The 18,255-nt window shown below is 36.5% G+C and overlaps 1 protein-coding gene across 1 annotated transcript in view; it reads right to left on the bottom strand.

The window, feature by feature from the left end:
- Positions 1-1,209: 1,209 nt before the first annotated feature.
- The window catches only part of SNTG2 (syntrophin gamma 2), a 266,527-nt gene continuing 249,481 nt past the window's right edge, over positions 1,210-18,255 (bottom strand). The window contains exons 15-17 of the mRNA XM_040598523.1: positions 17,102-17,194; positions 12,594-12,704; positions 1,210-1,341 (exon numbers count right to left, since the gene is read on the bottom strand). Of these exons, the coding sequence (XP_040454457.1) occupies positions 1,210-1,341; positions 12,594-12,704; positions 17,102-17,194 (336 nt within the window). The remainder of the gene's footprint in view (positions 1,342-12,593; positions 12,705-17,101; positions 17,195-18,255) is intronic.

The following is an 18,255-nucleotide window of genomic DNA, read 5'->3' as shown; positions in this document are numbered from 1 at the left end:
AAATGCCTGATGCTGCCTCAAAATTGCACTTGAAATCAACTGAGCCTTCTATTACAGAAACCTACAATATTTGGTATCACAGAAAGTATGCCCTAAGATTAAAATGTCTTCCTTTTATATAAATTTTTCAATACCAGGAAGTGTTATCTGTGCACATAAGATGATTTCAGAAGGAAAGTTAGGAATATTTCAGAAGTAGAATCATATTATTTCCTTAGCAAGGACAAAACACACGTTGCTTGTGTGTAAGTCAGGGTTAGAGCTACAGGGGAAAAAAAAAAAAAAAAAAGGTCGATGGCCCAGAAAAATCTGTTTTCTTGTGTTCACCATATACTGGGAGCATCCTCCTCCAAACAAAACAGTTATTAAAGAATCTGTTCTCAACCATACAGAGCATCACATCAAAGGACAGTGGCAAGGCAATCTATGAATGAATAAATGAATGATTCATGGAAGCTTTATGAACAGATAAGAAAACCCTATGGCAAGTTTTCTAAAACTGAGTGCCTATAGTTAGGCTTCTTAGGAGAGTCTAAAGCTCCTCAGTTGATCTACCACAGTATTTAAATACATACTTAACATTACCTTGTGCATACACCGGGGCTACTTAATATGCTTAGAGTCAAGTGTGTGCTTAAGTCTTTTCCTTGATCTGAAATAGAGTACTTGGTGTTTTGCCAGAGCTAAACTCTCAGGCCTCAAAAGAACTGGACTGTGGAACTATAATTTTTCAAACATAGAAGCAAGATAAAAATTTGATTTCTATGGCAGTTGTCTTCAATAATTAATTCTTTTCTACAGTGAAGGCTGTAGAAATTGTCTGTGTGTCCAGCACTTTTCAAAAGACACTTAGAGGCCCAATTTTAGACACACATTTTTCAAATGTTATTCCACCTTTCTGTTTAATAAGGGGGAGTACGGATGACCATGAGAGCAGAAATCAAAATGAATGACGACACAAATATTATTGAATGAATATTCACATAGAATTTTAGATAAATGCTGAAGATGACAAACTGATTCAGTTTGACTTAGTATTTGTTAACTCAAAGATTCAAAATGTTTAACAGATTGTGAAAACTCTTATCATTACAGATAACACAACCATAGACTTCTTATAAAATCATGAAGTTGCAATACTGTACATGAGTTAACTACTTTCTTTAAGAAAATAATTTATTTTCCATAGTCATGACATATCATCTGGTATCAGTTACTGTACATATATTTTCTTGCAATACTCTGACTGTCTATGAATACTGGATCCACAGATGCCACTTTTGCTGCTATAAAGGAGTGAATACAGTGTAAAACCGCCGTCAGATCCTGAAATTCAAGTTCCTGAAAGAGGAAGTAAGGGAAAAAAAAAAAAAGAAAAAAAAAAAGAGAGAGAAAAGACAAAATATGAGCTCATGTTCAGGTTTATAAACATTTTACATAAATGCAGAACAGACTAGTCAGCAAACAACAATAAAATTTAAATGAAAATTTGAATCTTTACAGGGAACTGTAAGGTTAAAGGTGTTAAGAATAAAAGATGTACATCTATACCTCGTTCACTGGCCACGACACATGTCAATTTAATTTCACTCTGTGCTACTTTATTGCTTAGATTTTACTCAGCTCTGAAAATGAAAGTGTTCAACTTGTGAGAACATTCAAATATTGCAACATATTTTAAAGTATATGATAAATTAAGGATGTTTGGGGATGCTGCAGTGTCAGTCAACAGCTGGGTAGGGTGAGGAGGGCACATACTCTGGCAGTCTCTGGAGGAGAGTCAGAGAAGCAAGCTCGAAGGCCAGAGGCAGGGTGGATGCTAAGGTAAAGTCACATCACAACCCACATATAGAAATATGGCTGGGTATGAAACTCATATGCCCTAATTCACAAAAGGGCAGAGTTACTGAGTTACAGACTTACTCCTAACCAGTTCTCAGATTCCCTTGGCTTTTTATAACATACTTCATCTTCTGTGCAGAAGTTAAATTTCTTTTTCTCATCTCCCCAGACAGAAATGCAGTGATATTCTGACACAATGAAAACAAACAAAATATAAGAAACATGTTAAATGTACGTGATACTACTATTTCTAAAGTCTGCAGCTGGTAAACAGATTGTGGGGATGTGGGACAGTGTTTGGTTTGAGGAGCAGACACTTGTTTCAATGTGTTGGCTACATAGTAGTTTATTGAGGCACACTGCATACACTTGCCTTTCAACAAAACACAAAGCACTGGACTACTACTTTTCCTATCTCAGTATTTTATGGTATCTTCTCAAAAAATTGCCTCAAACAGAGTATTTGGAATTCAAGATTACTGTTCTAGAAAAGTTCACCATCACACCATTTTGCTATAAAAGGCCATGTATTTACTAGGCAGGAGTGGGTTTTACTGCTAAATAATGTCTTAAATTATTTGCTAGTATTTGTGGGGCCCAACTTCGTGACCCTATATTGGGCATAACTGGGAATTATTTTTTTTTGGTTGCTGCAGGGCCCCTGTGAGGAGCAGTCGTGGCTGCCTCAGGCCAGGAACAGCCGGTTCCAGCTGGTTCCAGCCTCCCCTGCAGGGCATGGCCGGGCCCAGCAGGCAAAACGGTGACAACTCTAGGAAAACATTTAAGAAAGGGCAGTAAATTCCTCAAAAAGGCAACAAGGCCAGTGCAGTAGGAGGTGCTCCATGGCAGAGCCCCTAACACCCCTGACGGGACTGCAACCGATGGAGGAGTCGTGCTGTGGGAGAGGAAAGGAGTAAAGAAGGAAGGAGCAGCCAAGGAAAAGAGAAACAAGGAGTGGCAGAAAGAAAAACATTACACCCTGACAATATTTGATAGCTTTACTTCATGACAATAAGATTCTACTCATTTTATTATTTTTTTAAAATTGTGTATGGTTTCTTTACAACCTCAGGCACCTATAGTTTATTATCTCAGGGACTTTTTTTACCACTAAGCAAATTTATTATTCCCAGAAAAATGTAACTTTCTGTTACCATCTACTCTCTCCAGCACAAGGTGACAATAAGCAATATTACTGGACAATAAAAGTAAGAGAATGATATTCAACAAGCTCCCAATATATGGTCTTCCTGTGGTGTAACAGGCCTTACAAAAGCCTTTATCTTCTATAAAATATCCACAAAAACTAGAGGGAAAGACCTTCTCAGACACAGTAGCCTTGGAAGAGAGAAAGTTTTGGCAGCAAACTGTCCTCCTTATGGTGCTTACTCATTGCACACAGAGGCCTAAGGGAGCAATGCTTTCAGCCCCTGCAGCCTGCAAAGAATATGTAAGCAGAGATTTTTAGATGCATATAATAATTTGTCTTGGGTGTCAGACAAAAAAAAATTAACTATTTCCAGAACCTGGAAACACAAGAAATTGTCAATTAAACAGCTTTGAGAATGTGTTAACATAAATGAAATAACTCTCCCCTCCCTTCAAATATTCTTCTCTTAAATTACTGACTGGTTTTCCTACAACTTTCCAAGCAAAAAACATCTGAATTCAGAAACAGAGCCTTTTTTTTTTTTTATATATGCCAACAATTTTAAATAGATTATTACAACTCAATATCTAATTACAATTGCAATAACAGATTACAAACTGACACTTCCAAGATTATAAAAAAGAAGAGCAAACACAAACCACTTCTATAAAAAAAAAACCAGGGGCATAAACCAATATAACTGATAAGCAGAATGTGCTGTTTATTGTCATTCATATCTAGTTAATTAAGGAGAAATTAAGGTAAGATTGAGGGAAGAGGCAAAACTCTCTCAACCTTCTCCTTTTGCATACTTTTCAGTCAACAGATTAAGGAATAATTACCCTAAAAGAAGAAAAATTGCTTCAGACCTTGTACCAAACTAAGCACTTAGTTAACTAGCATTTGGTTGCTGAAGTAATCATTGAGGCCTCAAAACTTGTTGTGAAAGTAAAATTAAGCATGAACGCTGGTCAAAATCCTTTGAGGAATTTAATACCATGTAATCATTTTTGGGGAGATAAAAAATCTGCTTTTTCTATTTTTATTGATAGTTATGGAGCAAATATGAGAATACATGTCTTAAAATATGTTTTATTGACTGTAAATACTGTCATAAAATTAATATAAACACTTTCAGAAAAAAATAGTGCCATTATTTAATTCTCATTGTCTAAGTTTTATAAAACTAAAATGAAGTACACTTTCATGATTATTAATGGAATACAACTCAATATGAAATAATACAGGCCTCAGTAGATCAGTTCTCAGCTCAAGTAAAAGGTTTAAATCTGAATTACCACCACTAAAAATAATACATTCTGAAATACAAAATGACTCACATTAATCTTATATTTGCTTCAACACCAGCTGAAATCATCCAGCAATTTTACATCAGGTTCTGACATTCAACACACTCACCGAACGCAGCCAAACAGAGAGAAGAGCACCCTTCACAAAGCTTTCTCTTTCTCTACTCTGCCTTTATGTGTGTCTAATCTATACAGGTTTATGAAGGTAAGCAGTGAGAGGTAAACTAACAGAGATTGTAGGCAGGATTTCAGACTGCTCTAAAAACGTTATGTGAAGATAAGAAAAGAACAAGGACAGGAATGTCTCATCACTGGGAGTCAGTCCTTCCCAATGCCCCTACTGCAGAGTCCTCTTTGTTTCTATCAGAGTAGGGATCAAGCCGCAGTAGTCCCTCCTGTGTATCTGAGAGAAGTTGTTTAACCTGTCGTGAATAACCTTTTGAATACTAATGATATGGTCGTATTTCTAGGTAAGATAATCCACATACAGTTGAAAGAGGAGCAGTATTGCTAAACCTTTGTTTTATATGAATACAACACTGTATTTTCTCCATACTGCATACATTTTCTCAATACTGCAGGTCCCTCAGTCTGGGTGATTATTTTCAAGAGTGGTGCTAGTTTTGGAAGTTGTTCCAGAGCTGGGTAGCCAAATAGATGGTGTGTAAGCACTCCTCATGCAGTCTACCAGCGGGTTCGCTTCTCTTGTGTCTCTCATGTCTTCACTATTTTTATGTTAGGTTATCTGTGGGGGTGAGCAATCATCTAAAAATCATAAAAGTGGACACTCTGGAGGTGTCCTCTTTCAGGGCTTGGATAGATGTGGTCAGCTATGGTGGTATCAGAGAGGTGGGGTTCACCTGAGGCCTCGTGCACTGGGAGACCCCAGAAATGCATCTTATCACAGTAGTATTTGACCCGGGAGACCACAAATGGGGCTAAGGCTGTGGTGCTTTGTGTTTATAGGATGTTTGATGTCTGCACTTGTTGACTTCATAATCCTGAAGCTGGCTAATCAAGTGCAGATGCTGAGGAACGGTCATGTATATCCGCAGCAGAAGGCTGGGGTACAAATTTGTGCAGGCACAGGTTATAGGTTACTTGGAGAGCTGGTGTTCTGATGGTGGATACAGCTTGCATCCAGAGTACAACAGGGAAGGGGAACAGGACTGGGGGTTAGTTTGGAAATATGGATTTGGTAAAAGATTGGGATGGCCTTCTGGCTTGGGGAAATGTAGATGCGGCATAGTCAGAGAACATGGCCACAATATGTCTCTTAGCAAGAGACTATCTTGAGTATGGTTTTAAAGGGTGGAAATTTGACCTTTTCAAGTTTAGAATGTAGTGTGAATTTTTCCTAGAAAATAACACCAATGACACTTCTCTCAAACAAATGTATTGCTCTGATAATAATTATTATTTTTTTTTAAGTAACCTTTCCCTCCATACCCAGCCAGGCAGATGACTATTTTATTTGCTCTGTATCATCTAACACCACCCTTATGCTTGCTTGCTTGCCTTATCCGTGATTGCTGTTTTTTACTTTAATTAAGATTGTCAGTTTATTTTTTGTGTATTTAGAAGAATCTGTGCTTGTCATATTTCAATAACCAAAGCTATTTCAGTTTACTGTATGTATTCTAGTAAGTGGATTAGGTACAACAAAGGCACTAGAAGGAAGACAGCACGAGAAGAACATAAAGACTGGATTAAAGCAGTTGGGAGGACAAGACTTCAAATTTGCCTGCTGATATTGACAATAAGAAAAATATGCACATCATATTGACCTTGATCACTATATGTGCAGAGTCAAATAAAAAAAAAGTGTTTTTTCCCCCACCCACCTATGACAGTTGTATTTATTACATAACAAAGAGCCTGACATGCCTGTTGCATCATTATCATGCACACAATTATATTCATTACTTCTGAGAGCTGGTGAATCAGTATTTGAACAAGGTATGAGCCTGTATCACATAAAAGGCAGATAATGCAGACACTGACAGGTAGTGTTATTGTGTCCTGTGCATTTCATGACTTCTTTAAGGACATCTGTAAGCCTCAGTGTCATTTGTTGACAAGAGCATGACTATTACTACTATATTCTTCAGTATATTATTTTAATCAGATTGAAAAGATAACCATATATTTTGTAAAAAAAGAACAGATAGATATATCTAGGTTTTAGCTCCAGTCCACATGGAAGTCAAAATGGAAAAGGAAATTCTACATTCAGTTCTATGTCTCAGCAAGTATACCAGTGCTTGGGAGCCATATCGTGGTTGAGAAAAACAAATGTATTAGTATTGCACAACTTGCTAAGACTATCATAAACACACAGAGATAATTATCAGCTATGGTATGAAAGCTTCTTTAGCTACAAACTTTTACTTGGCCTCCTCTGTGACTGTTTGCACAAAGAGAAGAAGGATAAGCAAAAATGGTGCTCTTACCCTGCAAGCATAGGAACTATATCTATGATGCCAACATACAGTGCCAGATAACCAACTCTATCAATTGTACTTAAGTCTTTTAACAGTGTTCTACAGGGATCTGGAAGAGTCAGATGGCTTTTCACTTTTCTGCTTGACTGATTCCAAATGCCACTATTTACTGCTAAATCTGAAACAGTTTTAAATGTTGCATTGGCAGATGCAAACTTTGTTAATGCACAAGAAACTCATCCGAAAAATTGTTCTGGAGATGCTTGTCTAAGAGCAGCCAACTAAATTAATCCATTCCAGCAAATATTAACATAAATTGCCAACAGCAATCAGATTGTCCAATACTGTCACACAGGCAAAATCTTACCTCTTATCTACCATCATCTTGCAAATGTTTTCCAGGACCTCAAGCTGTTCAGTAGTAAACTGCCAGACTTCAGCAACAAAAGACCCATGTTAAAAATACAGAAGGGCTTGAGTGCTAGATTATGGTTTATTGATGCTAGAGATTAATGTTTCTGTAAGAAGTGAGCTTTGCTTGCACTCTCCTTAATTTGCCATATCTCTCAACAGTACCAATATGGAATAAATATCCTCTCAGATGTATACAATAAATCAAAAGAAAAAATACAGTTGCTGATCTGACCTTGATCACTCTCCTGAAGTTCTCCTGTTTTAAAGAGAACAGGATTTACTGCAAAACTGCTGCAGAATCTAATTGCAAAATCAGATCACATTGTACCACTGTACCACCCTGAAATTACAGAATAGTTTAGGCTTGAAGTCAGAGGAGAAAGCATAATGAACACAGTCAGATAAATATGCAGGGCTGTTAAGTTATATGCATAACAAACAAGAAGTTCATGAGACCAGCAACATTTAGTTGAGGCTTCAATATGGCTCACAATGGTCTAGTGACACTGATGTCTTTTCTTTCTTTCTTCAATGAAAAATTTAAGACCAGGTTAGTAAAAGAGCAATGCAGTGAAAAAAGATATATAAATTCTCTTTCTTTCTGTTACTAGGGTGAATTAATTGTTAAAATATAGCTCCATCTTCTCTTTACCACAGAGTATAAAAGGAATCAAAAAATAAGATGAGAAGAAAAGGGAAGTGCTCAATTAAAATATGCTTGCAAAAAAAAGTCTTACCTTCCAGGTAGCTACAGTTTAACTAAGGGACATAAAGCATTGATACAATCCTGATAGTGTTAATCCTTTTTTTTTTTTTTTTTTTTTTTTTTTTAAGCAACCCTGGTACATGTCATGTAGGTTAAGAATATCTACTATCATTAAGATTATTTGTAATTTCTCAGTATTGGATCCTGTGCTCAGATACATAAGCTATATACAACTTTGCCAAATGTAACCTGTTTCGGTTGATATTAACCATATGAGTTTTCTGCAACAGATTACTTTTCAAATGAAAATTTTAGCAAAATCGGTTTACTCACTCCTGAAACTCTGAAATTTGGCTGGAAGATGAGTTTTGCATCAGGGGGTTGCTTTTTACTATTCCTGTGAAATCTGCTCACATTTGTTCATTGGAAAACTTACTTGTAAAATTCGTATTATATAAAGATACAATTTTCACTGACCATGCTCCAGCTTCAGACTTCTACCAGGCAGGAAATTAGAGAGGTGTGAATCTGAATCAGGCTTATTTGGATATGTTATATTTTTCCATTTTGCAAGCAAATGATGGAATCTACTTTCAGAGGGGTTTTTTCAATCACTGTTAACTGTAACTTAACATAGGTACTATTTACCAAAATTATTTATGAGAACATCATGTGGGACTATTTTTAAGCCTTAATAAAGTCAAGACAGATTGCATGTGTTGTTTCCCTCCAGAGTAGACTGTCATAAAATAAAAATGAGGCAATGTTGATATAGTCTCTTCTCAAAAATTCACCTTGATATTTTCCTATCACTTTATTATTCTCTCTATAATTACAAATAATTTATGTAATAAACTTAATGTTTACTTATTAATCTTGTTATTTTTTTACTATCAAAGTTAGGCTGATTGGTCTGTAAGCCTCAATGTCTCCCTTTGATCCCTATTCTTTTAAAAACAGAAAACCAAAGAAAACTGCTGTTTTCTTTTTGTATTCTTACCCATCTATCTGTACTTCTCAAACATCACTTCCACTAGCTTCTGAAAACTGCAAAAGCTAAAATTTAAAAATATTTCGATGGCCTTCCTTCCATATTCTGGCTTGTGTTTACAACTCCTTGATCTTGTTTGTAGTTGAGATGTAATTTGATTTTTTAATAACTGGAGCAAACGAACAAACATGTAACATATCCTTATTTGCTATTTGCTCAGTTTTCACAGTAAATGAATTATTACTTGCCTTCATCCCTCTCCTTCTAGTAAAGTATTCAGAAGATTTTTTTTTTTTTTTTTTTAGTTTTCACCATTAAGGAAAGACAAAAGCAAGCCTCTTTCTGTATATGAACAACTTCTTCTTACGTGTAAGAGGTGCATGTGAAGTCAACATGTTCCATCTGGCTGAAGAGCACACACGTTGAAGAGATGCCCCCCCCCCCCCTCCCCCCAAGATACATGAAAAGGCATCTTAAGCTCAAAGAAATACAAACTGCTGATCCAAGGAAGAGTTGACCACAGCCCATACTAATTCCACATTAATGCCAAAATCCAGGAATCATAACCACTCTCCTCCCCCTTTCAAAATAGTCACAGAGCTACTCCTTCATACAGATCCATTTACATGCTATGTTGTAATTTCAGAATTTTTAAGTCTCTCCTAAAAAAAATCTGATTTCCTACAGAAGTGATCAAATCAAATATGTGTACATATGTGAAATTTTTGCCCTATTTGTGCAAGTTGTTGGCGGGGATTGGGAGGTCCTGTTACCACCCTTCAGGGAAGCTTAGGCAGGGAGAGCATCATCCTTTCCTGCCTTGATCAGCACCTAGGGCAGGGGTCCCTTGGCCACTCATTCATTACACATGGGTTATCTAACCAGGTAATACACACATATCTACTAAGCAGCTGCAACAACTTTTACCCCATTGTCAGGCTCAATACAAATATGCTGGGACGTGGCAGTAATATGAATGTATTGCAATGACTTTTGGGGGGTTTGAAGGAGTTGAAGTGGAGTTATTACTGAAAGGCAATGTAAGTTCAGGGAAGTACTGAAGTGGGAAACTATGAGGAGAAGCTGTAGGGGATATGAAAGACCTGAAGGAGAAAGAACTGACAGGTATTCAGGCCTTATTAGTTCCTTCAGAACACAAAACTTTTAAAATGGAAAAATGTATTGTTCTTCACCTAAAACTGAAGGGCACAGGAAGAAGCACTTGGCCTAAAATTTACAGAAGAATAATAAAAAATGATCACTAGTTAGTAACCAGGATGTAAAAATAGAATTCCCAAATGTGATTTTTTCCCCCCAAGAATTTATAAGCATATAAAATTAGACATAATCCAGAAAATCCTTTTGCAACCTTAACTCTACTGTTTATTGCCAAGTGAACATAAGTCACCTGTATCAAGCTTTATTTCACATGTAGTGGCTCATTTATTCAGGAAAAATGAGACTTCTGTTATTTGATGACATTTTCTGTTTCTCATTGTTGGCTGCATTTCACTATACAGCACCATCTGGCTCTGTGAAATCTCTTTCAGTACAATAAGCTGAGGCAGATACTGTACTATATTATGGGTATTAGTGTTGGTTATTTCCTGACTAGTTTTTAATTCTGAAGTCTAAGGAGTAATATGTAGGTGGTGGGTGTGCACCTGAATATATATACCACCTACCTGTAGCAGAGAGGCTGCACAGCTGTATCTCAGCTCCATTTAATGGGAAATCCTAGTAGATACACTGCACTGCGCAGAGGCAGTGGTAAAAGGTATAGTCACTGAAACTCTGATAAAACCTCAGCTACCCAGTATCAGCCTTTCCTGTGGCCTTCAATAAGATTTTCCTGGGCTCACATGTACACATATGTAAATTTAGGTACATACATACTTAGACTTCTGTATGAACAGATCATGTATCATCTTCCAGCTGGTAATTTCAAGGTACCTCAGAAATATTCATGAAATATTTGTCAGTTACAAGGTGTTTTCATTAAAGTTGTGCAAAAGAATACTTTTCAATGTTTTAACAAATATGCCTCCTGGACAAAATTTGCTGTAAAATTATCATTAGGACTCATAGCATTATTTTACAGATAGTAAAATTTTCATAAAATGCTAAAATTTACAGTTTTTCTATCTGAAGAGTAAAAAACAAGTAAAAGCAATTATAAACAATTGAAGTGAGCACAGAAATTAAAATAATTTTTAAAAAAATCAGATTGTTTACCACAACAGAGAGAAGAATGATACAGTATTAAAGCAATGGAATTTCACTGCAAGCAATGGAATTGGAGCCCTTGGCCAATCACACACATGGATTATCTGATGATTTAAAACACAGATTCAGATTATGTTTTTTTTTTTTTAACCAGTACAATCTTCCTGTCTGACCTGGAACATGTTACATGAGCTCTCTGCTACAGATGATCACATATAAAATGATGAAAATAGTCCTTTTCTCTCTCCAAGGAGTACTGTGAGAAATGAAGTAGAAACAACCTGCTACTATAGTGAAGTTATTATAATATTGTACCTTTTGTAACAGATATTATAATATCTTTTATGGTAGAGCCAACAGAGAACTCGGGTTAATGCTGAAATACTGAATAATTTACTAATACAGATGTACAAAGAAAGAGATATTGCATTTGTTCTAACTTTATGATAAAACCAGGGAGGTTAGAGATTTTCTACTTACAATTTTTTAAAAACTTTAGAAGGACAGCTAAAATATAACCTTTGTGCGTGGTCACTACAGAAGAGTATCACTTTATAGGTGACTTTAACCTGTACAACTCCAGGTAAAAGTATTTGAGAATTTTCACAGATATTCATATATTTTTCTGTTTTTTTCATTGGCTTTTGTACACCAAATCCCAATTGAACCTCACTCTTACTTTCCTCTTCTCTGTCATATCACATCAAACTTCTCCTCATTCTTTTTAAAACTGCATGATTGAAAAATTATCTTTTTATTTATTTATTCAGCATCAAACTTGGGATCACAGGGCAGAATCAGCACAGCCAAACCTCCAGATGATGACTCAAACTACAATCCTGAAGTAGAGACTGCTGAAGTTTAGTTGGGAATCTGAATTCAAAGTTTCACAATTTTATTTGATGATTTCTAGTGGGGAAAGAAGAGATACCAGTAATATCTCATCTCTAGTAGTGACTGAATGTCTCCACAGCTTAATTCCAGGTAATGCAGAGTACTGAGTGCTCTTAATTCAGAGTAGAACCAATAGGTTTCACGAATTACTTGACCTTTTGCAAGAATATTCCCTTTTTTAAGCTAGCAAATGTTACACAATATTTTATCTTATCAGTGAATTTTAAGCACATATTTGCTTAAAATGTTAACTCTACTACATAGTAGCTTAAATATGTATTTAGCATTTAAATAGTTTTATTTTTCCTTTATTCGTTTTAAAAGAAGTTTTTAGATATTCTATCTATTATAGCTTGACTAAACTTCACAGAAATCATCTTTCTGAAACAGTAAAACACCATCATAACACAACTCAGTAACAGGCTTGTACAAATACTGTAATAAATCTATAGATACTGTATCACTTCTGTTTATTGTGAAGCTTCTAAAGAACAGGAAAAAAACCCTAACTGTGGGGTTCACTATATGCATGTGCAGTAGTAAATGGAATTTTTGATGCCTTGATAGTAATTCCATGCCATTTTTTTACTAACCTGAGAAAGAGAATGTTGCTTACCTTTGTGTCAATTTGTTTAGTGTCTAGATTCTGAAAAAGCAACTTTACTCTTGTTTTCCCATCATCTGAAGAACCTTTGAGCTGAGAGAATTTAAACCTCCACAGCACATTCTGAAGAAAAATAAATTTGGTTAAAGACTGTGTTACACACTCTTACCTAGAACTATAGATTGATGATCAATGTTTATGTATTGAGACAAAGCATCAGAGCTGTAAGCATAGTGCATGAAAGCAGGCTGGTTGCAGAACAAGTAAAATCAATAGCTCTGTATCATATGTGAAAGCAAAAGATGCAATATTAACATTATCTAATTAAAAATATTTCTAAATTCTCTGAAATGTAAAAGTTCCATTTGCCTGCATAATATAAAAAATGTGGCAAAATTTAATTCTAGAAATACCCATGAGGATATTTATATAGTTTCATTATGAACACAATTCTATACCATATCTCAACCTTTCATATTTCAGCTGGCTCATCTGTGTAATGTAGATAATAATGTCTTACACAGATGTTGCAAAGCTGAATTTACTGATGTGTTTAACGCAGTTTAAAATCCTCAGATTTTAGAATAGAAATGCAAAAATATTATCATAAAATCTAGTCTCGCAAACCACAAAAATATGTTCTACATTACATAGTCATTTGTAAAATGTGTAAGAAATCTAAGCTTCTTGGTCTTCTACAGGTTTAGACATGTCATCTTCTGTTGACAAATCCTAGATCAACAAGTATGTTTTAATAGTTATGGAGACACTTTTTAAAAACAAATATTGGGAAATTATTTTGAAACCAATGCAATTTTCTGTACTTATTTGAATGTTTTCTATTGATTGCCTGAAAATGTGTAAGTTTAAAAAAAACACAAGGTAACAACTTGCGTCCAGACATCCTGCTGATGTTTCCTTGATGCCTATAATCTTAATGAAAATTCTACAGACATGCTGAAATGTGATTCAGTCCCTGGACACTGCTGAGGAAAGACAGTTTAAATACTTTGAAGGCTATTTCAAAAACACACACAGAAAGAAGTTTGCTATGTTCCAATTTCCAATATACATCATTGCAAAATATTTTTTTCTTGTAGACCAGTGTTTCCAGTGGTCCTCAGAACCTTACTCATAGCTTGAAAGGGAATGGCCTATAAACAGAGAAGTGCTTACAGAAAGCACAGAAAGTCTGATTCCATCTCCTGGTTCCCTGCAGACAGAAATGTTATTGACTTAGAGAAATATAACAGATGAAGAAAACCCCAACTATGCTACAGCACTGTGACAGTGCTTAAACACCTTAAGTTCATGAAAAGATTTTAACTGGGTCCAGAGAGCCTAATTAGACCACCTGAAAAGTATTCAAAACTTAAATGAGTCTGGATTTAAATAGGACAGATGAATGTTTGCTATATAACTGCTAGAGTAGAGATGAAACAAGAACTTAGGAACAATTTAGCGATAATAGGCATTGCTGGAGTCATCACCTCTCTCAACAGTTGACACTAAATGGAAAAGAAGTAGATGACTGGAAGCTGGAAGAAAATGCACACTTTGGGATCCCTTATCTTGGATGAGTGGCTGGAGGCACAGAATAAGGAAGATGAACCAAGCCAACAAGAAAAAAAGACTCTATGATCAGATATAAAGCAGCTGCAGGCCACAAGAGTATCTCTGTGATGGGACCAACCAAGTAAAAGCTGAATGAGTTAAGCCCATGATGACCCTGGAACAGAACACATAGGAAATGAAGTAATTCTTTAAAATAAGTTGAAGATCTCCCAAAACTGTTCTAGAGAAGAGTTTGCTAAAAGACACTTAAACTCCTTGTGTTGGGTTTCCATGGCAAGGTTTTGGTAGTTGGTGTGGAACAGCAGCCAGAGGGTTGAGAATATGTGAGAAAAACAGCCCTGCAGACACGCAGGTCAGTGCAGAAGGAGGAGCAGGAGGCGCTTCAGGTGCTGGAGCAGAGATTCCCCTGCAGGCCGTGGTGAAGACCATGGTGAGGCAGGCTGTGCCCCTGCAGCCATGGAGGTCAACAGTGGAGCAGATACCCACCTGCAACCCATGGAGGACTCCATGCTAGCGCAGGTGGATGCACCCAAAGGGGGCTGTGACCCCATGGGAAGCCCATGCTGGAGCAGACTCCCAGCAGGACCTGTGGCCCCATGGAGACAGAGGAGCCCAGGCTGGAGCAGGTTTGCTGGCAGGGCTTGTGACCCTGCAGGGGACCCATGCTGGAGCAGCCTGTGCCTGAAGGACTAAACCCCATGGGAGAGACCCACGCTGGAGCAGTTTGTGAAGAACTGCAGCCCATGGGAAGGACTCACATTGGAGCAGTTCATGGAGGACTGTCTCCCGTGGGAGGGACCCCAGGCTGGGGCAGGGGCAGAGTGTGAGGACCCTTCCCCTGAGGGGGAAGGAGCAGCAGAGGCAGCCTGTGACGAACTGACTGCAGCCCCATTCCCCATCCCCCTGCGCGGCTGGGGGGAGGAGGCAGAGAAATCGGGAATGAAGTTGAGCCCCAGAAGAAGGGAGGGGTGGGGGGAAGGTGTTTTAAGATTTGGGTTTTATTTCTCATTACCCTACTCTGATTTGATTAGTAATAAATTAAACTAATTTTCCTGAGCCGAGCCATTTTTGCCTGTGAAAGTAATTACTGAGTGATCTCCCTGTACTTATCTTGACCCAGGAGCCTTTTGTTGTATTTTTCTCCCCTTGTTCAGCTGAGGAGGGGAGTGATAGAATGGCATTGGTGGGCAGCTGGCACCCAGTCAGGGCCAACCCATCACACTCCCAAGCAGAAGTTCTTGCCCTTCTTATTTCATCATTTTTAATAAGAAGGCCCTTTTAATATAATTTTCCAGTCTGTAAAAAGGAACACTTTTTAAATGAATGCATGAGCTGGCTGCCCAAAATTTGAGATCCAGGCTTAGATTTGTAGAGCAGGCAGGAGACTGGCCCTTAATAAGTCTGTATGAACACCTGCTGTGGTGTAAGAGCATTCTTTGCATCAACAGGTGACTTTAATTTGAAATTCATTATCTCAAAGAAAAAATGATTTTTTTCAGGAAAATTGTTCTGTCCCTAATGAACTTTTATTTATTTGACCATCTCAACAATCTGTTTATTCAGTGTTGGTAGGAAGTATTCTGAAAAAGCTGAGAAAGGGGCAGCAGTCAGCTCCAGGTGACAATTATGGGAAGTAAGATGAACTGCGTAAGCCACCCGTTACTGCTTCACTCAGGCTTGAGAATACAGGGGACATCTCTATCTCTCACACAGATGAACAATAAATGCACTTGAGCTCTCCAGAATTTTTAAGTTTAACAACAGAATTGATCTATCTGATGGTATTCTATTTCTCCTTAGGTAAGCAACAAAGGTCAATATAAACTGTGCTCATCATCAATACCGAAGGTAGACACTGTGGCTCAAAGTCCTATCAACAGAGAAGATTTTAAAAATGGGAATACACCCAATGAATCTCCACATTTAAAAGAAACATTTGCTATAGTCTAAACTAATGAGATTACTTATAGTTAATTTATGGCTAAACGCAATTAGCCTAGATTTTTCAAGTAACAATGATCTTGGCCATTATTTCTCTGTACACAAATTTCAATAAACTTGTGTATTTTGGCCCCAAACCCCGAAAATGCTAACACAGACAAACTAGATCCTGTTTCAATATTTCAAAATGCAGTATGTTTCCTCTTAAGTCTGTCTGACTGAATTTCTTCAACATATACTAAAAAAAAACTTCCATTTTGGAGATGAAGACCATATTTCAGAGAACAGACCTACTGTACAGCTCTATTAATGCAGAAACATATTTTATATGTATGTTTACTTCTACTGGCAAACAAATGTATATATCCATTTAGAATAATTTAAAGTATTGCTAAATTATATTTAAAATAGAAGAATTACAGACAGGGCATGGTAGTTTTATATATCATAAACCATTCCCTGTAGGCACTTTATATATAGCCACTGTTTTGCAAGAGAAGTGAATTTAATCTTACAGATTATGACTTTGAAATGAATTTGCCTTTGTTCTGTTTACTTTAGACATGGCCTAAATTTTTTATGATGGAAGAATAAGTAATCCTATTTTGTATCTGTAGTTTCAAAACAAATAGAATCAGGTGACACTTCATTTTTTTCATGACTGGTAATCTTTTAAAAATCTTGAAGCTTCTTCATTATAAGAAAGCCAGTCCTCTCCTAAATATAACTTTCCTTTGCTTTTATTACTTGAAAAGAAAATTAATTTTTTATATCTTTCTCCAGAATTTATCTTTACATGCTAAGACAGAAGTCTAACTGTCCCTTTCAACTCCCAAACTGACTATGTTTCAGTAGTGCTATATAAATAAAAAGTACAGTACATATGAGGAAGAAATACACATCAACATTAAAAATTACTGTTACCGATCAACATAAAATATTATGGTTACTGATAACTTCAATAACAGTAAAATAAAACACAGTTGTTTTCTTTTTCTGCTTACCTTTGTTTTACTGTCAAAACAGGTAAATCCCAGAGCAAAGTCAACTGTGAAACACAGGGTGTCCCCTTGCCAACTGCACATGTATGTTTTAGACTGGAAAAAAAAAAAGTATGATTTTTGAAAGAACAATCACCATCATTTGTCATAGAAAAGTGGTATTTTATGCATTTTTTTGTGTGGGAAGACACTCAGCTGGCAACACAGATACTGCTTTATATTATTACATTTTAAAATTGTCAGGAACTTCTGACTGTAAGTCAGCATCAGATCTGTCAGCCTAGATATTAAACGGAGATCTACATTTGAAGTTGGTCTTCTACAAAATAAATACCATTTTCTTGGAAACAAAGAATTCTTCCCTTACAAAATGCAACACAGAAAAAAAAAAAGCCAAATCTGAGTATTTGAAACATTTGGAAAACTGCTTAGACCTGACCTATTCATGACTTCTTGCAGAATTTCCAGCAAATGAGCAGGTAACAGTGCTTAAATGTTTAGTCACTGCAACCTAATTAAGATAAAGTCATCTACCTACTTGACCTCTCCATTTGATTTAAATTTTGTAGACAGTCTTCTTATTTTGCAACATTTTTTCATTTGTAAAATTCGGTGACATGCCCATGCAGCACTATGTTCATTAATGTAATTTAATAATAAGAACTAATAAATATCAACTGTTAGATAGCACTGATACTTGCTAGACAGTGCTATATATACACAAATTTTTGGATCACTTTTTAGGTTAGAAAGAAAAAATCTGTTTTATTAACAAACCTAGAAGTTTCGTTTAAACTTCTGAATAAGGTTTACAGTAAAAAGTCAAGTAACATTCTTCTTTATATGTGCTTTAAGGCTAGCTAACTTGCGTATGTGACAGATTCTGAAAGCATGTGAAAAATCTGCCGCTGCTGATGCAATATGAAACAGTTTGGTGGCATTCACCATTCACAGTTAAAGGCAAAAAGCCCATGGCCATCAGCATGAGTAGAGATGAGATCCTGTCTCCAGCCTTTCCTTGCCTCACCTTCCCAGCCACTTTTCAAATACCCTTCAGCCTTATGGAATCTTTGATTTTTATTTTTTTTTCTTCCAAGGGAGCATTATTTTGCTGTCATTTATTTTTCATAAAACGCAATGTTGCCTCATGCTTAGAC

Source organism: Falco naumanni, chromosome 6, assembly GCF_017639655.2.
Source record: "Falco naumanni isolate bFalNau1 chromosome 6, bFalNau1.pat, whole genome shotgun sequence".
NCBI lineage: Eukaryota > Metazoa > Chordata > Aves > Falconiformes > Falconidae > Falco > Falco naumanni.
This window is presented reverse-complemented; position numbering and strand designations above follow the sequence as displayed.